Consider the following 25,524-nt stretch of genomic DNA (forward strand, 5'->3'; position numbering starts at 1 on the left):
TTTGTTTATTTACCCTATTTCTTTAATTGATTGAATAGTTTTAGCTTTTTGAAATCAAAACCAAACCCAACTGAGTGAGTTTTATTGTTTTTGAATATAATATTTCTCTTAAATTTGTTTTTTTTTAAATAATAAACCCTAAACCTTGTGAGTTTTTTTTTAACATGCCTGACAAGCATAGCTAAACTTCAAGCCTTTGGTGACAGGCTTTCAAATATAAGCCCTTTAAGCCCAAGCGTGTGCTCATCTACAATGCAAAAGAAAATTTAATAAACGTATTGAATGGTATTGAAATTGTCCTCTGTGAGGGAGTTGGGATGATAGTAAGCAGGCTGTTGGTGATGGTGATCGGGAGCTGAAGATTTTTCTGTTTGCAGCTAACCAACCCTTAAACTTTGGCAGTAATTTTTCAATTAAAGTTCATTAGTTTCTCCGGTGACAATTTGAAAATGACGTCAGCCTCTGGAGTTCAATTGCAACGTGAAGGCCAACGACCTGAAGATTACGACAACTAAAAAAAAAAAAGACAGCACGCAGCTCAATTGAAGAGCGAAAAAAAATGAATAAATAAAGTAATCATATTTGCTTTAGGCTTTAGTAAATTAGTTGCCACTCCATATACAATTTGCACCATAATGAAGAGTAGAAAAATCCCAATCAATTATTATTACATGTCAATAAAGAAATAATTTCAAAAACATCGTGTGCCAATAAGAAGAATAAAGCTAGAATTCAACTTGGGATAAAGCACCTGTTTGTGCGACTTCGATGGACCCTAAGCAAATGGAGGAGCTGCAAAGAGCACCTAGTCTCATAAATCTGCGAAGACAGCAAAAATATCCCCATGGATGTAATCGTTATCTACCAAGCTGACCAAAAAGTAGCTGTTCTGCACCTGCAAATATTAACATTGGATCATTACTGAACCTGAAGCCTTCATTAACAAATGAAATGTGCGTGCATGAATGCATAGAATATATGCATACGAGACTCGTATTTATGAAGACATTTACCTCTTCAAGCAGTGTTCTGGATGGGTCCCCCTCTGGGTACAAGGAGGCCCATCCTCTTGACCAGATTTCAAATGCCTCGTCCTTCCACACACTGAAGCTGGTAGGATCCGCAACGGTTGGTTGGGTAATCTCTTTTGCTGGGAAGACTCCCCAGGTTACAGCATTCACGTCAGTCAGAGAAACATTAGATATCCAACTCCCTCCTCTGTTCACTGCCATGTATGTTACTAAAGGGAAAGCCTTGCACGTCTCAACAAGAGCATTCAACTTTTCCCTGGAGCAGAAAAACTCTAGATAAGCCTTCTGATATACATACCCTCCCGGCCCTCCCCAACCTGCAGGGCATACGAAGCATGGTTTTATCAAGTCAGAGATGTCATATGAGGACCATTTTCACCTTAGATTCTTTACAGAACCAAAATCAAAAGACTACGACATAAAGAGAAGAGCTCAAATCTTTTACGAGTCCCTTCATATAGTACAATCCCCAAGGTTATCCTTGAACATTTACTTCAAAAACCTCTTATACTTTACGAATCAGAGTTATTGAAAGCTAAAGAAAACATGAACCGCAACACTTTGGAGTTTTGCAAGCATCAAAGTGAATGGCAGCACTATGTTCTACAATTGTCCAGGAACTTTGCAGGAATATTGTTAGCTTCTAACAGACATATTGCTATGACATATTAGATGACAAACAAGAAACACGAGCACCACTCACCAACAGATGGAGAATCAGATTTTTCAGCGTTGACTGCTGGTTGACTATTGATAGTCAGGAATCCCTTCAAGTTGATCCTACCCAGCTGTTCATTAATGATTTTTGTCTCAGGTTGAAGGCCTTCCAGTTCTGACCAAGGACTACTTTTCAACTTCCCAAGGCAGTATACCTTGAATTTCTGATAATCAAAACTCCAAATGAGCCACATTCAAACGTGTTATTATTGCAATCGATTGGGTTAAAAGGAGAAAACACAAAAAGTAAACTACAAATGAAAGAAGAAAACACTAAAAGTAACTGTGGATGGAAAACCCTACCTCATATATATCCTCGACGCTTTTCAAGGGGATAGCCCACTCTTCAAAGAGTTTCTTGCCACGTGCTCGGGGTCGCATGAACTGTATCAAAAAAATGGCATGAACTGTATCAAAAAAACGACAACTTGCATCATACTAATAAAAAAATCTAAATAAAATCTAAATTTCTGCAGACTAAATTTTCTTAAAGCAAGGCGAATAGAGGACAGTTACAAACACAAGTAATTTAACCTTTGGTCCTCATTCAGGAGTTATGTAAGAGAAAGAGAAAAGTCAAACAAAAAAAATCTCTTTATTTCTGCTCAATCCATTCTCACCCTTACCTCTCTCCGTTAAACAGATAATTGAGATTTGAGCATGCGTCCTGTTCACAAGATTTGTTTCAGAGGTGTGGATAGGCACTTTGGGCTGTTGAAACATTAACTTATTCTCGCTATTGTAACTTAATGTTCTCCTCCTAGTAAAATCTTCTTTTTTTATGAATAAAAAGAACAAGAAGAAGAACCAGCAAGCCAGCCTAAAAAAATCTTAAAGTTGTTGCTACATAAATTTTCCATCGATTTTCTTCACACAATTAGTCTGCATGAACTCAAGGAAGGAATGGGATTCAACTCCTTTTTTAAGCAGCACTATCAAAACTTTCCAAAAACTCGCATGCTGCCTAATTTGCTAATAACTCTCTCTTTTACCTTCATTGATAAATATAACTTCCCATCTACCTATTTTCTCTTCAAGGTCGACAAAACCCTTCAAATAAACCCATTATATCAATTAGAACAGTGACATGAGAATGTATGGTATAAAGAAAAGGGATGAAGGATTGGAAATACTGTCTGCAACAGGCTTCTACACTGTGTATGATAGAACATGTGCAAAAGCTGCATAAATACATCATTAGACATGAAAAGATAACCACAAAACCTTGTTAATTACTTGTTCAGCAAACTAGATTGCAAGTGATGTGAATTGCACTAATTGGTCCTAGGAAGGGACCAAATTCAAAATATCCTAGAAGGGAAGAACTAAAGAGTTGAGTTCAGCAAATATGAACCTGGTAATCAGATAAAGCACCATAGGATGGGTTATGAGAATCACCCCATCGGCCATGAGGGTACTGGTCCCAGCCTATTGTCCTTGATAGATAGCTCTTTGGGCGATTAGCCCTGCAATCATTGGCTAGATACGTCAAATGTATTGGAAATGAAATAATAATAATAATAATAAGGAAACAGATGATCAATTACTGGATAAGTATGGGGTTTGAGATAAACTGCATACCAGAATATTGGACGGACATCTTCTTTTGCACGGAAAACATTTGTAGGGGGGCGCCATGGCAATGCCCTTGTAATCTTGGACTCTTCAATCAAACCAAGATTCTGCCGCCATAAGTGTGTTATGAGATCCAGCTATAAGTAAATACTAAATGCATTTCTAGGAAGAATAATAAATTGAACAACAGAAGAAAACCATTAATATGGCTAAAACAGATTTCTCCATGTTCAGGGTATATAGATGCAATGTCTTGATTCCATGAGCTAAAATCTTCTTGCACATTTCAGTTCCAAGGTGAATTCCATAGGCTCTGACAGCTTCCTCGTTGTCCTTGATAGGGTTCAATGCAGCAGTGACCTCTGCTGGTATCTACAATACGAAGTTAAATGAATACATGAAATGCAGCATTGCCTCTGAATTAATTATCATTTTTATGATCATATAATATAAAATATACCTTGGTTTTGCAAAAGCCAGTCATACGTAAGAAGCCCTTGTAGTTATTAATAGGCATAATACCAGGAACGATGGGACAAGTGATTCCAATTTGGCGGCAGTCATTCACAAATTTCAGGAAGATATCAGTATCATAGAAAAGTTGTGTGACAATTAGATCAGCTCCAGCATCCACCTAGAAACAAAAAAAGAAAGAAAGCACTAATAATACTCAACAAGCAAATAAATAAATAGACTAGATCCATATATACGTATTAATTAAAGACTAGAGAAACGCATTTGCTTTCGCAAAAATAAAAAAATAAGCACCTTCTGCTTCAAATAAGCAAGATCTTTCTGGTAATCCTCAGGCGTAGCAAATCCATCACTTCCAATGGCATCAGGATGTGCCTCTGAATTTGATTCATAAAAAAAATAAAAATAAAAAATAAAAACAAGCAATGATGAAATAAAGAGCTGTATTTGCTTTTTAATATTTTGATTTCATATCGGTACTTTAATTTATGTAATGAATTAAGTAATAAGGAAAGGGAAAGCAGAGGAAATGATAAGAACCTGGATAACCAGCAACAGTAATGCCGAAGTAATCACCGTATTTGGATCTGATATGTTTGACCTGCATTGGAAAGGTGGGGGTGGGGAAACATTGGATTGACAAGAAGTGAAACAAATAGTAGAGTAGAGTATGTAAATGTGTTACTGACGAGGTCGAGAGCGCAAGCGAAGCCGCCTTGGGTCTGGACAAATTTATCCTGACCATGAGGAGGATCACCACGAAGAGCAAGAACATTCTGGATTCCATTGGATTTGATGGTTTCGAGAGCGTGATCGATCTTCTCAACAGGCATGTTTGTGCAGGTGAGATGCATCATGGTCTCGACACAAATAATGTTCTGCATCTTGTTGGCGATGTCTAAGGTGAGATCTGCGGTGGAACCACCAGCTCCCCAAGTGATGTCACAAAAGGAAGGATTGTGAGCCACCATTCTGTCCATTCTCTCAAAAAGGTTGTCCACTCCATCTTCTGTCTTTGGAGGAAAGAACTCGAAGGAGAAAACAACCTTACTGCTGCTGCTACTATCTCCTCCATTGCCATTTGCATCTCCACCTCCTCCTGCTGCTTCCCTAATCTTATCAATCACCTTCATTTTCTGTTTCTCTGTCTGTTCTCTCTCGATCTCACTCCGACAAATGCGGGGAGGGAGAGGGGTATGAAACGAGTAAAACTGAAAGGTGGAAACACACCGATTGCAGCGAAAGAGGAGGGGTCCGGTTTGCGATAGCTAAAAAATAATAATAGTACTAATAATACCTGCGAGTGGTGAGTAAGTAAGTTGAACGATTTTTTTTAAAGAGTAATATTTTGTATTTTCAAACAGAGAGATAAGCAAATGCAACCGAGCAAGTAGCTACGGGTGCTCCAAACGCAAAACCACGACTCTTTTGAGGAATTGCATGCCCTCCTTCGCCACATTTCGAATTATATTATTAATAAGTTTATCCAACCTTGGTTTCTAAAAATAGAAGACCGTTCCCTATCCTGAGATTTTCCTATTCGTGTCAAGATCGATCCGGCCATGGGAAATAAAACATTTTCCATTTTTATTTATTTATAGAGTTTACCTAATTAAATTGCATCCTCCGCATTTTAGGGAGATGGCTGCAGCAGGCTTTGCACCGCTGCCGCAACCCAAGCGGTCTCTCGGCAATGTTTCTCTTTCAGAAGAAGTAGATCAAATCTCTGGCAAGCTGACTGCTATGGCAGCAAAAATTATTGTAACGAAACCGCTATAATTCATGATACCCACTTTATTGCCAGCTTTGGTGCTATAGACTTTCAGATTTGCCTGGGCTATTTTATTGAACAACAAATCTAAATTAGACAAAGTGATGCCCAGTAGATTCAACACTGAGATTATTTATAATTCACACAGAACATGTAAAGATAAAAAGAAACGCATCAGCGCTATGCTAATCTTCATACACCCATGGACTAAAATCCCAATTCAACGCTGTCCATTAACTATTAGAGCTAAAAATAATATTTTTTTAATTCTTAAAATTTATTCTTGATATTTGTAAATATTAAAAACTAATAATTTAAAATAAAATAATAATAAATAATAAATAATTTCTTTCAAAAAAACACTTTTAAAATACAACAACAAAACTCTTAATCACTGAAGCTGTCCTCTTCAATCAAAACCAAGAAAAAACATCTCCAAGATCACATGTTTATTCCCATATTAGGCAACTGGAACACAAAACAGATAAACCCACCAAACAGAAAAACATGCTACAAGATGTGAATAAAAACAGAAGAGATCTAAACAAAAAGACAAATTATGTCTAAGTGATTGAGATCCAAGAAAAACAAGCCTTAATAAGAAACGCGTGTCACTCTTGTTGGAGATTCCTGGTGAGAGAGGTTGGATATAGCACTGTTTTGTAAAACAATCATGATGCTAAATAAGTTTCACGAAATCTACTTTCCATGAAAAATCACTTTCCGAGATAAAATACATTTCAGCAAACAAATGGGGTGGAGTATACGTGTATTTCTATGAAACCACAATTATGCTTATCAAAACGTGGGAAATTCTTGTTTTATAATATTCTGAAATTTCGACAAATTCTTGTTTTTCTATAACACTAGAATTCGTTTATATTTGTGCATCAAAAATAAAGGTTTAATATAGTTATTCCATAATTAACATTACAAATGATCCCAAAATGATACATATTACTTCTAATCTACGTAGAATAAGATGTGGTAACATAACATTACAATAAATAAAGCAACCATAATCAATAGTAAATACATTAAAATGATATTGTGATAACTATTCCTTTAATTTCAACTGAATATTGAAAACATTGGCTTTCCTATTAATAGTTAATGATTAACATTTTTTTATTTTTAAAAAGTTTTATCCTGGTCATTATTAGCCTTTAATTTGTCATTTAAAAACAAATCTTGACATTATTAACCTCTAATTAGAAGTAATTAATCAAGTTCAATATAAATATTGATGTCATTATAATTCATTGATATTATCCAAACCTAGAATATTTAATTAACTTCTTTTAAATATTTTAATTTTTTTTTAATATCGATGTTAAAAGTCCATTAACATCTAATTAGGAGTAACTAATCAAATTTTTTATTCATATATTTCCCTTCCTTCCATTATTCATTTATTTAGTTGTTTTTCATAATAATATCAAAAAAGAGAAAATAAAATTCAAAAATATTAACACTAACATAACTTCAATTTTATAAGTGTTAGAATCTGCATGTTGTGTTTAAAGTTCTTCCTCGAACTTGACAACTAATTTATTTAGTTGTCAAGATACTTTCCTTGCAAATTAATTCATTCATGTATCAATATTATCCTTAATAACTCAAAAAAATTATTATTATTTTTTATAGTTATTTTTTTATTTTATTTTCTTACTAATTTAAACCATGGCTAACTCAACCCTCTCTTCACCATTATTGGTTGGCTCTAATAAAAGAAAAACATAAATTTATTAACTTTTATAATTTCTTATTTAGTATTTTTTTTTTTTATTCTTGCATTTAACATTATTTCTCAAACCATTCAAATCAATCATTTCCCTTTTTTTATGGTACTTGGCCACACTTTATCTCAAGAAGACCATAGAAATCCTTTTCAATTTCTTTATTTCCTTTACACCATTAAACTATCAAAATTTTTCATTAACAAACTTAACCATACAAAGCACATCATACACTTAATATAATCAATTTTTACCTTCTAGCCAACAATTTCTTCAATTGAACTGAATTCTTAATTTATTAAAAATCCATCAACATTATGTAAAAGGACATCAATCATTTAAAATCATTATTTGCATCATTAATAACACAATAAAAATACAATTTATGCAAACTATCAAAAATACATCATTATCCCCCCCTCTCAATTTCTTCATCATAAATTCATTCATTACATAACCTATAATGTTCCTAGAGAATCAATTTCAAAGAACTTTACTTTTTTTTTCAATTTCAAATTAGAAAACCTAAATCAATTTGCTAGAGTTTTAATGAAAATCAAACAAAGTTTCATTTAAATTGACATATGCAAGCTCTAAACATCCTATGACTCATAATAAAAATTTTGAACATTAACTAGCTTAAGTTTTCACAAGTCTCCTTCTTCCTCCTCTCCTTTCTTCACTTTCCCTTTTAATTAATCCCCTTTCTTTAAAATTTCTTTAATTCTAGTGGTTTTTTTATTTGTTTAACTCTTTTTTAAACCTATTTTATTACTCAATTTCACTCTTTCTTAAACATTTAACACGAGAAAATTGGAAGGAATTTAAACTTTTCTCCCCTTCTCCTTTATTGTTGTCTAGTCAACCTTTAAAGGGTCTAAAGAAGAGTGAAATTTTTGGTTAATTGCAATCGCACCCCACAATTCCTTTAAATTGTTATTTTGGGTTTTTCCTTAAACTTCCTTTAGTATTTAATACCATTATCTGAATTAACATAGTCCAAATCTCGTTTTTAAACTTGCAAAACAATCCCTCTTATCATTATTTATTTTATTTGTTTGTTATTTTTTAAATTCTTGTAGCTGATAAAGATATTTTTACATTTTTTGTAACTTCTAGAAAGTGTTTTGCTTCAAAAATAAAATGAAAATATTTTCCTTAAAAACCTAACTGAATTTTTCTTTAATTAGGAAATGTTTTATGTTAACCAAATTTTTTGATAGTAAACAAACATATAAAAGTTTGGAAAATGATTTTTATGAAACAAATGGAGCCTAAATAATCAAGCCTAGGTTTGTAAGTTTAGGCATCCGCATTCAATAATTTTATTTTTCAGTAAGAAAAAATAAATATATAATTTTTTTCAACATGTTTTTTGCATAAAGAAATTATCAATAAAAAAATGCACTCTATTATATTTAATAACTTTGTTGCTTTGAATAAATTTTTTATTTAATCAAATGATTATCCATGCCAATAAAATGATGTCTACCCAATAATTAAAAAAAATATCATAAAGTGAGCATCTCATGCTTATATTTAACCAATCAATTAAATTAAATTAAAAATAAAATATATTTTAGAAAAGCTAAGTTTAAAGAAAGAAGAATAAATAAAAATACTCAAGATAATCACGATCATGTTCAAAATTAGTGAAAAATCATATAAAAAATCAATGGAGCCCAATCTATAATTAAATAAATGTTGAAGAATAAAAATGAAAAAATATGAGTTTAAAAAAAAAAAAACCAGAAAAAATTTATAAACCCAAGTTAATCTTTCAAATCTATAACCCATGAAATTCTAAATATGGGCTCAATCATGAAGCTAACTTCCAAAAAAAAGATATCAATTTTAAAAATTCCCTAATGTAAAAACAATTTAAAAAATAAAAAGAATGAAGTTCAAGTTTGATATAAAAAAATAGAGGATGAAATCATAAAAATTAATTCAAACAAAACAAATAGCAATCAAAATATTAGGGACTAAATATTACATACAAAAAAATTAATGGAGGATAAAATTTAAAAAAAATTCAATTTTATAAACAACCTCAAATTAAATAAATAGTAATTAAAAGAACATACATCAAATATAAAGGAAAAAGAAATTGAAAGATTACTTTAAGAATTTACACTCTTTAAGCATAAGAATTTAGGAGGAGAGAAAATATAAAAAAAGCTTATCTACATTCAACCAAAGCTCTGTTAACAACATGTACCACCTAGAAATGAAGAGGTCGCCAAAATGATTCAAGCATCAATCTTAAGGCTTTTGTTTGGCTATTGGGCGACGTCATATGCGCCTCATGAAATTATTACCCGTACTTATATGCTGATACTTAATAATCATTTTACTATGTGATAAAGGTGAAATTATTCATGAATTTAATGAATTTCCCCTAATATCTAGTTTTGTGGCATTGTTTTATAAGTGCGAATCGTATATTTTTATTGTGGATTGTTATAATAAAATATTAATATTTTTTAAATTTTCTTATAAATATGTTATTTCATCTCACTACATTGTGGATCAAACCATATTTGTTTTTAACACAAGAAAAGAACACCAAAGAATAAAAAAAACATAGATGAAAAAAAACCCTAGGCACTTAGATCCAAAAAGCAACATGGACACCCAAAATAATGTGGTTTGAGTTTTTTTAAAAAAATAAAAATTTTATTTTTTTAAAAAAATATTGAAACAGTAATATATTAGAACGATTTGGGTTAATTTATCAAACCCACAATTCAAGTTATAAGATATGATTACCCTATAAAAAAATCAAAATAAATTAATCTTATTGAAACCAAATTGAAATATATTATGAAAGCTAATTCCAAATAAATCAAATACTTTAAAAAAAATTCAAGATGATATCTTTTTTAAAAAAAGTGAGATGACAATATATTAAATCGACCAAAGTTCAAGGTTTAAATCATCAAACTTGTGATCTTTTTTTGTTTTTTCTCTCTCCTCCCCTAAAAATTATAGGTTGGTCTTTCTTTAAATATTTCAACTTTAGCCCTTATTCTTTTACTTTATAATTTTTATTCTTAGCTTTTTTGTAAAAGTTATATTTGTTTTCAATTTCATTCTCGAATCTCAATTTAATATTTATTTTTTCTCATATTTTTTTTTAATTTGCTTCTTATTCTTTTGATTTTTTCATTCATTTATTAAAGTTATTTTTCTTTTTGATTTAATCCTCTAGTTAATAATTTGTAGTTGCTATCTAATTTATTTTTTATTTTGATTTTCATCCTCATTATTTTAATTGTTTTTTTTATTTTAATCTTTTTATGTAATTAATTTTTTTTCTTAATTCTATTTTTTAACGTTTAAATTACTTTTAAAAAATTTCATTGTTCAACATTATTTTCTTTTAAAAAAATTAGTTATGCCTTTCTTTTATTTTATTTTTTAATTAGGTTATTCCAACCTAATGACCTAAAATATAGATTTAATAGATTGATCCTTATTAACTCACCTTTTATTATCCAAATTACATATTTATCATATTAATTTGAGTTAACCCACAATGATTTTTTTAATACTTTCTTTTACTCAATTTTGTTATTCCATGTTTAATTTGTTGAAAATTAAACATCATTTTTTCCACTTTTAAGAAATAAAAAATGATTAATTTTTTTATCATTTAATTAAAATAAAACCTGTTTTTTTTCTTTTTACGAGGTGTTTGCAGCACCTAAATGATTTACTGGAAAAATAGTGCACACCGCAGCGTTTTTATTTTTGTTTCTCGGCTGAATTCAGTCCGTCTGAATCTAGTGGCAACTCTCAACACAAGCAAAGCAAATTACAAATAACGAGCAAATGTTTTTAACAGATAATAATACTACAGAGTTCCTTCTTTATCAAAGAAAAATAACAAAAAATGCATTTGATACAACATTCTGCTAAGTGTAAACCTGTGCAATCAAATCTAGTTTTATTGGAGAACAGAACCGGCCCAAACATTTATGCAAATTTGTCAGGTTAAGTCAAGCACACTACATTTGTCCAAGATTATTACCTGAGATGCAACAAAAAGATAAAAACGCATCATGACATAGCAGTTCATTGTCTGTAATCCTTTGATTCGACAAAAACCATGATCACTTACCCTGGAATTAAATCACCAAGTTACAAAGTCCCAATCTTCTTTTGACATGTCAAGAAACTTAACAGTGCCATCTTCAAACATGATCTGCCAAAAATTAAATAAATGAAATCAGATATGATCACGACACTTATTCACATAACAGTAATCAGAGAAACAGCTCTTCTTACCGAGTGTTTTCTTGAATACTTATCATACCGTTTAATAATCCCAAAATATCTGGAACAATCAATACATGGAAAAACTTAATTAATAGAACCGCCACATATGCAAAATATCAGAATCCAGTTTTTAATCGAAACCTTTGAATGGGAATCCAAGAACCACAAGGGAATTCAGCCAAATTCAGAAGCTGTTAGATTCAACAGTTAGATAAAATTAAGGTGTGCACCAAACCAACCTTCTAAAACACCAATGGTACTACAATAACTAACTGGGGTTAAATAAGAAGACGATAATTTGACATTTGTTGATCCTGAACTGCCAAGTCATGGGACCATTGATGACACGCTTTTAATTGCATTGCCTATCTGCAGGAGCTGAGGGATAATAAGTGACACCTTTATTTTATAATTCCTAAACACAAATTCCATGGCATTCTTCTGGCTATTACCAATACACATTCACCAGGGAGAACGTAGAAATCACAGGCCAAAATATAGCTCCCCTTTGGGAAGTAGTCACTTAATTCCAAATCTTTTTTCTCTCATCATCAATCAAACACTTTCAAATTATTACTTAGCAAAATGGATGAAAGCCTGAATGATAATTAGTAGTATTCTAAACATACATCTTATCAGTGTGGCGAGATAGTCTAACCACTTCGCCAATGCAATTACAGGAGTATGTTGGTAGACTACTTAAAGCACGTTGCGAACTCCCTGAGATGAAATTAAAATGAACAAAAAGGAATAATGTTCAGATAACCATATTTCAGAAATTAACAAAACAAGGTAACATGCCGAACAAAACTTGCTCACCTCTGTGCAAATCTCCATTCTGATAAACCTTCACAAATAACAATACCAGTATCAGTCTTTTCGCAGAAATATATGCATATCATACACAGGGAAAAAAAATGCAAAGGAAAGGAAGTATAAGGGTAGAAGCTGAATGAAATCATATGTGCAAAAGCATACATAAAACAACTACACATACATACATCTTTTCCTGACATCATTGCTTTCAGTTTGGGAGAGGATACTGCCACCTGGCATGCTACTAGTTTTAATGCAGCATCTGAAGACATCTTAGGCTTGCTCGGTTTAACCCCTAGCTTTTTCCTGCAACCTGAGGAACCACAATGGCAATCTTGATCTGCGCCAAATTGAACAAACCTGCTAAATTTATTAGACTGGACTGAGTATAGATTTTGTAGAATGCTTACTGTGTAAGCAATAAAAGACTCAACCATAATTAAAGAATGAAATAAGAGTGGATGCAAGCACTCATACTGATAATCATATGTCAGATGCTCGCCCTTTCTTATGTCACGGGTTGCAAATATGCCAATTCTAGTCTCACCATCAATTATCCTTTTAAGAAAAAAGGTAAATCGATTTAGTCTAAAACAGTAAATCGGCATGTTTAAACACTAGCATGATTAAAGTGAGGAATAAGGATCAGTGGAGCACCATTTCTGCATCTCAGTGTTGGGAGAACAGCTGTGGTTTATATATCTTGACTTGTTTCCCTTGTATGTGGCATCAATAACCATATCGCGATTGATTTCACACAAGTAAAAGTTTGTTTCCCCACGGTGTTTCATTTTCCAAAGCCTTTCCTCACAGGTCTTATCATCAATAACTGCATTGAGTAATGGATCAAGTATTAATTAATAGATTGCCTAAGTGATTAAACATCAACTTGTTAAATATGCAATTTCAATTGAATAGCAAGCAGCGACAGAGGGACATCACCTTCTCCAACATACTCTATTACAAACTCTCCTTGTCTAATATCTTCGTCTGCCACAATCCCAGATCCACATTTCTCGGTCTACAAACAATACCTTATTAACCTCATATTTTGAGTGCATGAATAGGTAAAAACAGATACTTGCACAAAGGAAATGATATGCGAACAGAAATCAGGACACTATGACATTTGAACAACATCCAAATAATTCCTGTGGATAAAGATGCTTAGAAAGATGAGATGAATTATTTTCCAGGTCCACAACCCTCAGACTAAATAACCATATCCAAGATAAAGAGGAACAGAGAAGGGGACAAGTCATATACATATACCAGTGGGATCCTTATGGTTCTTTTTTCCCTCATGCAGAGCATCATTCTTACTGCCTTTCACCCTTCATTAATAAAGTCCTACTCTACATATTAATTAAGATAGACCAGGAGAAGCCATGCACATCTACCTGCACTAATTTCATCTTCTTCACCTGCCGGTGCTGGAATGGTTTATTGCTGCATGAACTCCCACATTTGCAGCCTGAAGAGCAGCTAGACAGCAGCATCCTTGGAGATAAAAGTAATTATAGAGTTTTTAAACTATTACAGAAGCTCCCATATAAATGAGAAACTTAACAATAATAATACTAACATCAAACACATATAAATCCACAAGAAACCTTCATAACCACACACCTCCAATGAAGACAATGAATGGAAAAAAAGAAGAGGCACGATTAAATTATTAAACAATAATTGCTATTAAAGAAACTCCCAGAGAATTAAAAACAACCAATGGTAGCAATTACATAAAGGCTGCATGACATCCTCTTAAGTCTGAACCAGTCAGCTCACTATAAATAGGATGACAGCGACCATGATCATGGGAATGTTTCTTGTGATAGTTACTCACCATGAACTCCTGACATCTTCTGTCAAATTCAATGACCTTGTCATGGTAATAATTCATTTATATTGAATTGCATGACAACCACTCTTGTATCAACTCTAGATTTAGGCAGGATCAAACACATGTTTCCTAGAAAATCAAACTCAAGTATAAAACTATTTCAACCAATCATATCATCCTGCTTTGACAATTAACAATCATCAAACTTAACTATGAACCTATTTTGACCTCTTCATTAGTAACAGAACTAAACCGTGAATATGCACTCAGCAAGGATATCAAGATGAATATAATGTATTGCTGGAGCTTGGGTTCAATTCAGGCACTAATCAATGCCCAAGGGCTCTGACTCATCAATGTGCACGGGGCAAGACCTGATTTTTAATTACTGGAGGGGAGCCAAAGGATAAATTCTTAGTTTGAGGGGATCGTTATGCAGAAATAAATACATTATATCATCTTTGACTGTTAGAATTAGTATGTTTTTTCACCTTTGGGATGGGGAGCCCTACGCCCCCTTTGGCACTCTAGATCTCCCTGCATGTCAATGTTCCGAGCAGTAATTCATGAGGGATTGCTACCAGAGGTTTAAGTGGTGGACCCCAGAAATTTATCATAAATAGGGATGATGTGCTAGAAGACAGACAACCCAGAAATTTATCATAAATAGAGATGATGTGCTAGAAGACAGACAATGAATTATGAACAAGTTACATAGGCAATCTGGCCTAAAAGTGGCATCTCCAAATTTCAATCATGTACTATCCAATAAGGCTTGGAAATAAATATGTACAGACTGAAAATAAATTTGAATACAGTAAAATTAGATCAAACTAACATACTACTAGATGAAACATGATTACAAGCTGTTTATAGAATGAAAATTTATCAAATACAACTTGGAGTAACCAAGATATTGAAGGCTGCTCTTACCCGCAATGGCAATCTCTATCACACACACGAGAGGAACCCAGTGATGCACTGCAGGAGCAGAATATGCCATCATCCTCAAGGCGCCTTTTAATCTTCTTAGTGAGATATATATCTTGAAAGTGTTGATCAAGAAAAGCATACATGCATATATATATTCATACCCGAGGATACAGATAGAAAGAGAGAACATAATACTTTAAAAGCATGTGGACATGCGAAATGAAAAGGAACATTTAATAATGGAAGGAAAAACAAGACATCATAACAGCTTTTCTCTAAGCTGAAAAATGAATGCTAAAACTAAAACCTCCATAAAATGGCTTTAAAAATTCTACATATTTTGAGTGGATACTGCGCTTTATAAGGGTGTAGGCTGTAGACTTTGATTTATTAAATGAATCTGGAAGCTCAAACTCAACCTGATTTCCTATGTCCTTCAGCAACTTGTTGAATGCAAGGGTGATTCGTTCATCAAGGTCCTAATAAACAAAAGATATGGCAATAAGAAAAACATCAATGACTAAATCATAATAAGATGAATCCAATGCAGCACATCTCTGAAAATCGTACACGAGAAAAAAGATCAGCTCAAGAAGCACCGCCAGCCATGAGAAAGTTCCAACAAGTTGAGAATTTAATTGAATACACATTATGTATTGTTGTTGATCATTAGAGATAGCTAAAAGGATAAAAAAAAAAAATCGCCGTAGAGGTACATCAAATAGTATTGGGGCTGCTAAAACTAAAACCATGGAAGAACAGTTTGTTAAAAGGGTGGAAGGCTTAAGTGAGTCGGCTATATGAATCCCATGTTTGGTCTCCCAGCCTTGTGTGCACATTTTACCAAGTCAAGTGTGTAGTTTTTCACTGATTAATTATAGAAGTTCTTTTTTTCTAAAAGATAAAAAAGTAAAACCAACTCAAATTTTGAAGCCAAGCGAAAAGAGACAAGAAAATAGAATGACGAAAAAATTAACCTTCTTCGCAGCAGGCATGGCTTCAAGCAGCATAACTGCTCAGAATACAGAATATAAAGAACGCTATACCTACATACATAGAGCATCCAAAAGTATAAGAATGAGTCAGAATTTTTTAATTGAAATAATAATAGGGTGTAAGGTTTCAGAGTATTGAAGGCAAGCTCAAATGAGTCGTAGTTGGAAAAATAAAACCTAGAAATCAAACCAAGTGAAATCCTTATCACTCACAAAAAAAATATATATCATTACAACAAGGCAATGGAAGGCAGTTAAAACAGTTAATTCATTGATCCAGTTATTGATAAATCAATGACCAAAACAAAAAAAACAAAAAAACAGAGCGAATGTTTAATAAAAAAAGGGAAAACCCAAAAGGAATACTGTAAATATAAAAATCTCATCTTGTCTTGGCAAGCCAACAAGAGAAGATTAATATCAACGGCTATTTTATGGATAAAGAGAAGAAGGGGAGGAATATGAGAGGGTGCGTGTGGCTTACCGGGAGAAGTCAAGAAAGCAGATCTTGTTCTTGTTGCTGTTCTCCTTCCTCTTGCTCTTCTTCTACATGAGAGGGAGAGGGAGAGATTGGAGAGGGAGTTAGGGAGGGAAGTTACTTGTTTCTCTCTGTGACCAAATAATAATAATAATAATAATATTACCTGACTTATGATTCCATAGGACGCACAATGACAGCACTTTCAACTGCAAACGGTAAGTATATGATATTGTAATTGTTATAATTATTATTATTACTATTACTATAAATTATGTAGTATTTATTATTTTTATTTACTTGTTGTTGTGTATAGTGGTATAGCGTGCATCCGCCAGTATTATAGCAATTGAAGGTTAGGTTTTCCGGTGATGTGAGAAAGCGTATCCAATGGACCATGGGCATGGGCTGAATGCTGTTGAGGCCCATACAAACACAGGATTGGGAAACAAACGAGGAGAAGCACCGGCCCAAACTCGACCGAAATTTAGAAACGACGCCGTAGAGCGGAGCTAGTTACGCGGAGGAAATTGAAACACGAAAACAAATTGATAATAGACCTCCTCCATCTATCATCATCATTTCTTTTCTTTTATTATTAAAAAGAAAAGAGAAAATTGAGAAAAGGTATTATTTTAATGTATAATTCCTTCCAGCCAGCCAGATGGAATGGAAACAAAGAACGGAGGGAGGGTGTTGTTTCGTCCTTGAATTTTACATTATTTACAGAAAGGCAGTCAGTTGATAAAAAGAAGGAAAAGGAAGGAATTCCTCAAAATTAAAAAAAAAAAATACAAAAACAAGCAGCGGTAGCGTAGCAGTAGAAGGAACCAACTCTGAAACATAAACCAAGCCAAGCAAGGAGACCTCCCTCTCCCGAAATTAAAAATTTCCTCAAATATACTCTCTCAGGTATTCAACTCTCGCTCTCTCTGTATATATATATATTTGTTGATAGATACTCATAATCGATTGATTAATTAATTAATTAATTCGGAAAAGAATGAATTATTACGGTTTGCTTTTCTTTTTTCTTGATTTGCTCTGGTTTTGATTTATCTTTATCTTATATATGAAGAATTACTCTGAGTTTAGTGCTTTTTCTTGCATTTTTTTCTTGAATACTCTATTATAAGATTGATTGTGTGTGCCAACTCAGTCAGAGTCGGTATTATTTGGATGATGGAGTTAGCTAGCTTTGTTTTTTAATCAATCAATCGTAGTTTTACTAATTAAAAAAAAATGAATTATAAACAACAATCAATCAGATAATTTGGCAACCAATGCATTGCATGAAATCTCAAACTGAGGAGATGCTCATTTCTTTTCATATAATTGCCCTTTTCCTTTTAGCCTGTCCTATCTACAAGGTTTAGATTAGACTCAGGAGTTTACGATTTTCAGGTGCTTTTTTTTTTGGTTTTGACTTTTCATATCAAAATTATCCGAAAGCACTGAAAAAGGCATTGATTTGATACTTCTTCTGCCCAAACGCACTTTCAAAAGGCTTTTCAAATGCATTTCCAAACACAGCCAAAATTGTGTCATTGATTGAGTTGTTCAAACGTTTGCACATTATATGGCCGTTGATTGCATCTACCTTCTCTTCAATTGTATGATGTGATAACAATCCCCTCTGATTTATCTATTTATTTACTTAACACACTTGGATGTGCTTAACTTTGCTATGTGCATGTTTGTATGGTTCAGCTACACGGTTTCTGTTTCTCTTTGGATTCTTGACAACACTCTGGTTGCATCTATGAGACGTTTTGCTGCTCCATGCTGCTCCATGACTAGGTAATGAAGGTTTTTCGTGAGAGGGGCGCTGTTTCGCCATCTAAAACTACTACAACTGACACCCCAAAGAGTTCTTTTATATCTGATTCTTCAGAACCAGGGTCCACTGACACTAAGTTTTCCAAGCCTTCTTTGTGGTCAAGCTTCTTGGCATCTGCTTTCTCGGTCTTTGACATTTATCGCGACTCATCTTCAACTAGTCACAGCGAAGGACTACATATTAGACATAGAAATGGTTGGACATCATCCGTGAAGAAAATATTGGCAGGTGGCACAATGAGGAGAATCCAAGAGCGTGTATTAGGGACTAGCAAGACAGGGATATCTAACACGACTAGTGACATATGGTTTCTAGGAGCGTGCTACAAGATTTCACAAGGTGACTCTTCTGGAAATGCAGATGCTACTGATGCTTTAGCTGCATTTCATCGTGATTTTTCATCACGAATTCTAATCACGTATAGAAAAGGTTTGTGTTATGACTATTTATCCATTTCATCCTATCTTTAAGTAAAGCTTTAGCAGGCATGGTATTTATAATTATGGGGAACCGTCTTAAATTGCTCATTTGTAGGTTTTGATATGATTGAAGATTCAAAATTTACAAGTGATGTAAACTGGGGTTGTATGCTTCGGAGTAGTCAGATGCTTGTTGCTCAGGTATATTGCTGCTGCATTTCTCACATCAATACTTTCTTCTATGATAGTTCAATTATTTTAGTTAACTTTCCAGCCCTGGGTCATTGTATATTTTGTTATGATGTCTGCCTTCCAGTTAATGGTGAATTCTCATTTCTAACTCTGCAGGCATTGCTTTTTCATCGATTAGGGAGATCTTGGAGAAAACCATTGGACAAGGTGAACCTATGAAATTTTAATTCCTAAGAAAAAAATTTCCCATCACTCAACTATGAATCAAAGATGAATCTGATCTTCTTACAATATCATGGATCATGTTTCATCCTTCACGTTTAATTATGCAGCCATTGGATCAAGATTATGTTGAGATCTTACATCTTTTTGGTGATTCGGAGGCATCGGCTTTCTCTATTCGCAATCTTCTTCAAGCTGGAAAGGCTTATGGACTTGCAGCTGGATCATGGGTAGGCCCTTATGCCATGTGCCGCTCTTGGGAATCTCTAGCCCGCTCTAAGAGAGAGGAAACCAATCTTGAATTCCAGACACTTCCAATGGCTGTTTATGTTGTTTCTGGTTGTGAAGATGGGGAGCGAGGGGGAGCTCCAGTTCTCAGCATTGAAGATGCTGCTAGACATTGTTCAGAGTTTTCTAAAGGTCGAGAAGATTGGACACCAATTCTTCTACTGGTTCCTTTGGTTCTTGGGCTTGACAAAATAAATCCAAGGTCTGTGATCATGTTCTACATCTATATTTCATTTTGAAGTCATCATTGCTTGAGCTGGGAATTTGATTTGCTTTGTTTTGATGCAAATTATATTTGATATGCAGAACTTCATCTTGCTCTATTGCCCTGTTTCTTTGGTTTGGTTAATTTACTGCTTTTATAGTGATTAAACTAAGGGACATCCATTGTATTCATGAATCATGACCTGTGATGACCATTTAAGGGCTAAGAATAGTTGAATAATTTATTCATTACCTGAGCCATGTTAAATTTCCATGAAAACATACTGATTCTATTAGACCTGATAGGCTGGATGTGAGTGTTTCTGAGGAGCCTTAGATAGAAGTGTGATGGTCCAATTAATGTCAGTCGTCGAATTAAATAATCACTATCTTAACTATCTTTCTCTAATAAATATCAATACTTCGAACCTAGGGATGTCATTGAGCATTTATATGCTATAAGAAGATCGCAATCAAACCTTTTATCTAGTGATAGGCTGAAAAATGTATTCTATGATTTCTATTTGTTTTATTTTTTATATTTGTGGGGTGCTTCTTTTATTGGAAAAGGTGTGATGCTGCATTGACAAAATGGATTTTAGTTTAGTTTAGGGATATAGTGGAAAGGTTCAATAGGATGATCCTGTTTTTTTCTTGTGTAAGGCAGTTTTGCACGAGTTTTCACAACATTCATGCAGGGAATGGGAAAATGCATCATATGATTCAATGTTAAAAATAAAGAACCAAATTACTTATTATTTCACTGCCCCGATTCTCTAATCTAACCTAATTTTAGACTCATATTTTAGACTCATATTAAGTGTACTGTCATATTTGTTAACCAGTTGGAATTTAAACTGCTTCAGGTATATTCCATCCCTGCAGGCAACATTCACCTTTCCCCAAAGCCTTGGAATTTTGGGTGGGAAACCCGGTGCTTCAACATATATTGTTGGTGTGCAGGACAAGAATGCTTTTTATCTTGATCCACATGAAGTTCAGCCGGTAAATCATAATTCTTTCTGACCTATCTATCATCACATATTATAGATGACTAAATTACTCATTTCTATGTCATTCCATAATTTTATGGCAATAATTTTCTATTTCTTACTTCTTCGCATAGTGATTATATACCAGAAATTGAATCCATATACCTCACTTGAATTTCCAATCTGTTTAATGAAATTATAGAGATGCTTCCTTTAGTTTCAAAATGAAATGTTACTACCTAAAACAATTGCTTCCCTTCCATTGCGATGGATTTTGACTGCTTGCTGGTGTTATCCCTCCAAATATGACAAATAAACCAGGAATCATGACTTCAATTCAGAACAAGCATTTAAACAAACTAATATAGGGTACCTAAACCAAGAGAGAGAAGCAATACATCAGAGGAGCATGCATTTGATCCTGAATGGAAAGGACAGGGTTGATATGAATCTGAAAGGTAGTTGAAGTTAGAAAAGTGCCAAAAGTCTGGTGCCCCAGTTTGTGGTTAACATGTTACCATAAGTATATAGTGTCCTAGACTGTGGGCCAAATGCATTTCATACTTGCATGATAAAACACTTCAGAAACTTTGTAGACTTAAACACTAGTCTCTCCATGGTGATCATGTTACATGGTCTAAGGAGCTGACACCTCTTAATCTTCAACCATCATCTGCATATTTTCTGTGATTTACTGAACCCATTTACATAAAATCAAGACGAAAAATATTTTCTCATGTCACATTAATATTAGTCGATCAACTTAATTAGTCTGTTTGGAGGATGAGGTTAAGCCTTAGGGAAAGGAGCATGACTCTAACAAATCTTGCTTTAGCCCTTTTGATGAATATTAGGAGCTAATTAGTGATCAATGCATCTGGCTAGTGGCTCTAAAAGATCTCAGTGTGTGTGGTCCATTGAAGTTCATTGCAGCATTCAAGTCAAACCAGTTTTGATTTGATTTTTACACTTAATTTATTGCATTTATCTGCATTTTCTTTTTTTAGCAATTCAGTTGATTTCTGCAGCATATGGGATTGTAATGTAGATAACTTCACTGCTTTACAATGTTGAGCTAACATGCTAGTCTGATGGAGGATCTTTGTGATATTTATTGTAGGAAAGTTGGGAGACGTTATTCTATGCTATTTAGCGAATCTAGTTATTTTTTGTTATTAAGATATTCAGTAGAGATTTTTTTTATTATTATTTTTTTGGAATTGGGACTTTATGATATGTTATATTTTATATTAGGGTTTCATTAGGTTTAGGTGCCTATATAAAAGCTGGAATGGCTATTGGTAATTGAGTTTTCCATTTTTCTTCTTATGTCTGTTCATCTTTCTCTTTATCTCCCCCTCTACTCCTCTGCCCCTTTTCCCCTCCCTCTCCTTCCCTCCTCTCTCGTATTCCTGGCTTACATAGTGTCATATTATGCTCTTTCCAGTTGGCTTGGGCATAAGCCACAAAATTTTCCTCTTCCAATCCTACAATATCTGTTATTTAGAGTTTTCTTAACCTTCAAAAGTGGTTTGCTAAGATTATTGAGACAAGCATTTCTTTCCATCTTAAACTGGTGTCTCTTGACATCGTTGTGCCCTATTCTTTTTTATATTTCATTCTAATTGTATAAGGCTGCATAGGGATATTGGTGCTTACTTCCCATCAATTGAATTTATTGTGCTCAAGTTAATATTTTGAAGATATTCTTGTTGGTGCTTGGGTCTTCAGGTGGTCAATTTTAGCAGAGATGATGTAGAGGCCAATACTTCATCTTACCACTGCGAGTGAGCTTATCCAAGAACGCATTTTCTTGTTTAACTATCTATGTCAGCATATTTATTTGACTTTGCTAACTGTTTTTGATAATTCATGCAGTGTTGTGCGGCACATTCCTCTGGACTTGATTGATCCATCCTTGGCAATTGGATTCTATTGTCGAGACAAAGGTTGCTGGTTAAATTATATTGGTTTACGATTCTGTCATTTTAGCTTTTCAAATGCAACCTGATAACTAGCCTTTGTTCTTTTTGGTTTTGGTGGACAGATGATTTTGATGATTTCTGTTCACTGGCATCCAAGCTGGCAGACGAATCAAATGGTGCCCCATTGTTTACAGTGGCTAATTCCTATAAATCGTCAAAGCATGATAGTAGTGAGGTCCGAGATGATGATCCCCTTGGTGTAATGACTATGAATGATGCAGAGGGCTGCTTAAACGAGGATGGCTGGCAACTCCTTTAAATGGAAATGACTCGAGGGATTGGAAACTAGTAACATCCTTTGATTTGTATTGGGATTGTATATCCTTTTTTCGGCACCTCCTATTGCAGTGCATTTAGGAGTCCACGACTCCTTCTTAGATGTTGGATTCAACATTTGTGGAAAGTACACTGAATATTTATGATTCTTTTCAATCTTTTCTTACGGTGTAAAAACCATTTAACAAAATTGCAAATGTTGTAAGGTTGATGATTGAATTAGATCTCGTTCGGCTGATGAAACAATTTCCTCGGCTTCTTGTGGGTTTGGCCCAGAAGATGGAGAACTTACCCAAGACCCTCCCTCCATTCACGGGAGGTGTGTTGTTTGACAATGGTGGTGTTTGATCTTGAAGAATGGATTAGCATTGGGGATGTAAACCACAGTAGTAATGATAGTAACATGAAAGTAACCAGCAGCATTCCTGTTCTAACATCTGTCATCGCATGCATGCTCGCGTACTTAACTCGGATCATAGATTTTTGGCTTAACAAAGAAAAGGAAATGTTCAGCACATAGTACTCTTAGTTCCCTGCCATTTGCCCCGTTCAAAGGTGATGTCTAGTTAACTGGCTCCACAGTGCATATGGAAAAAAGACTTGGTTTGCCGTCTATTCTCAGATTATGAGAGAAGAAGCTGAGTATGGAAAACCAGAAAATTCACCAGGAGTGTGGATGTGGTTCCACTTGATGGTGCCATCATTGCTATATCCATCGGAGATGAATGCCCCTTCCCCATCACATTCGCCACAAGCTAGTGTCGATGATCCCCTGCCACCACCGCCGCTCATTACAAACAACCGATGCTTGTTCTTGTGATTCCCCCCTTCTTGGCCAACACAATCGAAAGTAGTCACACACGGGGTTGTTCCGGTAATGCAATTTGGAAGTGGAATTGAACCGACTATTTCCAGTCTAATGGTGTCACTGACCTTGACTACTTCTCTACTTTGCTGCTGTTGCTGTTGGTTACCTCGCAAGAGCCACAAACTTTGGTGTTTGTCCCTGTTGACACAAACTGCAGTCGGGGTTCCTCTAGGGCTAGCACTCGAGAAAGGCCAAACCCCATCAACCTTAGACCAATACCCAGTATAGAGATCATAAAACTCAGCATCAGACCTGAATTGCCCTTGGCTTTCTGTGCCGTATCCACTCACAACCCAGAACTTGGAATCCCCCTCCCAAGTCAGTCCGTGACACTCGTCCCTCTCTTCAATCATATGAGGCAACATTTTCCATTGATCTGTCTCAACGTCGTAGATTTCTGCAGATCGCAATGCATTCTTCTGACTATCATGGCCTCCTGCTACGCACACTTTTGAGGATCCAATGACAGCACAGGCGAAGAAAGAGCGTGGAACTGACATTGGAGCTCCGCGTCTCCAGTTGCAGGTAGCTCCAGTAGTTCCAATGAAATCCAGGATGAATACATGAGGGACTGGTTCCAGAGTAATGGGATCCCAACCCCCTAAGAGGAGAAGTTTTCCAGAGGATGGAAGGGCCAAACATTGGCAGAACATAGGAATTCCCGATCCCTCTGTAGGACTTGTCCTCTGCCAGATGTTATGCGTGGCATTATAGATGCTCAGTGCATACTGAGGTGGGCTATGAATGGGCTGCTGCTGCTTTTGCTTGTCTTCGTTTTTGGTTGTTTTATTGTTGTTGCTGCTGTTGCTATCAAGGGGATTATCATCATATTCAGTAGTAGTGGTGGTGGTGGAGTCATTTATCGGGGGAAGAGGTTGGACAAGGCAAACAAGATGTTCAGAAGTGCCAGATTTAAGCCTTTGTTGATAAAAGGAAGGATGGGAAATCAAGTGTTGCCAAGTGTGGCAAACTGATTTCATATTGGAATGGAATTGGTAAGGGACTCTCACCAGGCACTCCATAGAAATCTCATCTGGCAGGCCTGGAATCAGCTGCTGCAGCTGCTTTTGATCGTCTTCCACTGCTTTTTGTATTTTGATAATACTAGTCTTTGTTTCTTCCATTTTTAAGTTTTTTATCCCTTCTTGTTGAACAATTTCTTTTCTGTATTGAGTAAAATACTTTAAGAAGCAGAAGAGATTGCTAGCTAGCTGGACATTAGTGGAGATAAGTCCGGCTTGTATTTAAGAGACACAAGGACGGTTGTAGAGTAATGCTCTCAATGGGGTTCCGTGAAAGAAAGAAAAGATTTGAAAAATGAAGGGTAATTTACCTAGTAAAATATGTAGGGAAAAACTGACAGGCATGCGCGCGCGCGCGCGCACGCGAATATATATATATATACAGGGAGAGAGCTATGGTCTTTAGTTTGAGGGTTGGGTTAGCAAATACTAGCAATGAATGAAGGCTGCTGTGGTTATATATAGAGGAGAGGAGAGTTGAATTGTTATTTGTGAATGAATGATATTCAGCTGCTCGGTGGTGGTGGTGGTGGACGCCAAACCTCGCAAAGATTTTATTA

The 25,524-nt window shown here is 34.6% G+C and overlaps 4 protein-coding genes across 12 annotated transcripts; 1 reads left to right on the top strand and 3 right to left on the bottom strand.

Moving 5' to 3' along the window:
- Positions 1-548: 548 nt before the first annotated feature.
- LOC105111545 (methylenetetrahydrofolate reductase 2-like) lies at positions 549-6,271 on the bottom strand. Of its 5 annotated transcripts, XM_011006929.1 has the most exons (13): positions 6,162-6,271; positions 5,406-5,498; positions 4,487-5,094; positions 4,338-4,398; positions 4,092-4,174; positions 3,784-3,957; positions 3,522-3,695; positions 3,330-3,430; positions 3,103-3,214; positions 2,052-2,132; positions 1,735-1,912; positions 1,014-1,348; positions 549-895 (listed from the first exon to the last, which is right to left on the bottom strand). In XM_011006929.1, exons 3-13 carry the CDS (start codon positions 4,928-4,930, stop codon positions 812-814), a joined length of 1,827 nt encoding a protein of 608 aa, XP_011005231.1. In that variant the 5' UTR covers positions 4,931-5,094; positions 5,406-5,498; positions 6,162-6,271; the 3' UTR covers positions 549-811. The 5 variants fall into 5 exon arrangements, with proteins under 5 accessions (XP_011005231.1, XP_011005234.1, XP_011005232.1 ...); XM_011006932.1 differs by lacking the exon at positions 5,406-5,498 and having other exon boundaries at positions 4,487-5,008; XM_011006930.1 differs by lacking the exon at positions 5,406-5,498.
- A 4,853-nt stretch (positions 6,272-11,124) lies between these two features.
- LOC105111546 (histone-lysine N-methyltransferase ASHH3-like) lies at positions 11,125-16,936 on the bottom strand. Of its 5 annotated transcripts, XM_011006934.1 has the most exons (15): positions 16,823-16,936; positions 16,663-16,724; positions 16,161-16,229; positions 15,536-15,662; positions 15,184-15,295; positions 13,808-13,907; positions 13,350-13,428; positions 13,065-13,236; positions 12,885-12,965; positions 12,593-12,770; positions 12,411-12,438; positions 12,221-12,311; positions 11,601-11,649; positions 11,434-11,517; positions 11,125-11,343 (listed from the first exon to the last, which is right to left on the bottom strand). In XM_011006934.1, exons 3-14 carry the CDS (start codon positions 16,191-16,193, stop codon positions 11,446-11,448), a joined length of 1,122 nt encoding a protein of 373 aa, XP_011005236.1. In that variant the 5' UTR covers positions 16,194-16,229; positions 16,663-16,724; positions 16,823-16,936; the 3' UTR covers positions 11,125-11,343; positions 11,434-11,445. The 5 variants fall into 5 exon arrangements, with proteins under 5 accessions (XP_011005236.1, XP_011005237.1, XP_011005235.1 ...); XM_011006935.1 differs by lacking the exon at positions 16,823-16,936 and having other exon boundaries at positions 12,593-12,767; positions 16,663-16,816; XM_011006933.1 differs by lacking the exon at positions 16,823-16,936 and having other exon boundaries at positions 16,663-16,816.
- A 325-nt stretch (positions 16,937-17,261) lies between these two features.
- On the top strand, positions 17,262-23,296 carry LOC105111547 (cysteine protease ATG4-like). Its single transcript, XM_011006938.1, has 9 exons — positions 17,262-17,568; positions 18,367-18,925; positions 19,031-19,116; positions 19,264-19,314; positions 19,440-19,819; positions 20,688-20,826; positions 22,545-22,600; positions 22,692-22,762; positions 22,861-23,296. Exons 2-9 carry the CDS (start codon positions 18,460-18,462, stop codon positions 23,055-23,057), a joined length of 1,446 nt encoding a protein of 481 aa, XP_011005240.1. The 5' UTR covers positions 17,262-17,568; positions 18,367-18,459; the 3' UTR covers positions 23,058-23,296.
- A 102-nt stretch (positions 23,297-23,398) lies between these two features.
- Positions 23,399-25,490, bottom strand: LOC105111548 (F-box/kelch-repeat protein SKIP20-like). The gene has a single exon (XM_011006939.1). It carries the CDS (start codon positions 25,064-25,066, stop codon positions 23,693-23,695), a length of 1,374 nt encoding a protein of 457 aa, XP_011005241.1. The 5' UTR covers positions 25,067-25,490; the 3' UTR covers positions 23,399-23,692.
- Between the last annotated feature and the right edge of the window lie 34 nt (positions 25,491-25,524).

Source organism: Populus euphratica, unplaced genomic scaffold, assembly GCF_000495115.2.
Source record: "Populus euphratica unplaced genomic scaffold, PopEup_1.0 scaffold299.1, whole genome shotgun sequence".
In the NCBI taxonomy this organism is placed as follows: domain Eukaryota; kingdom Viridiplantae; phylum Streptophyta; class Magnoliopsida; order Malpighiales; family Salicaceae; genus Populus; species Populus euphratica.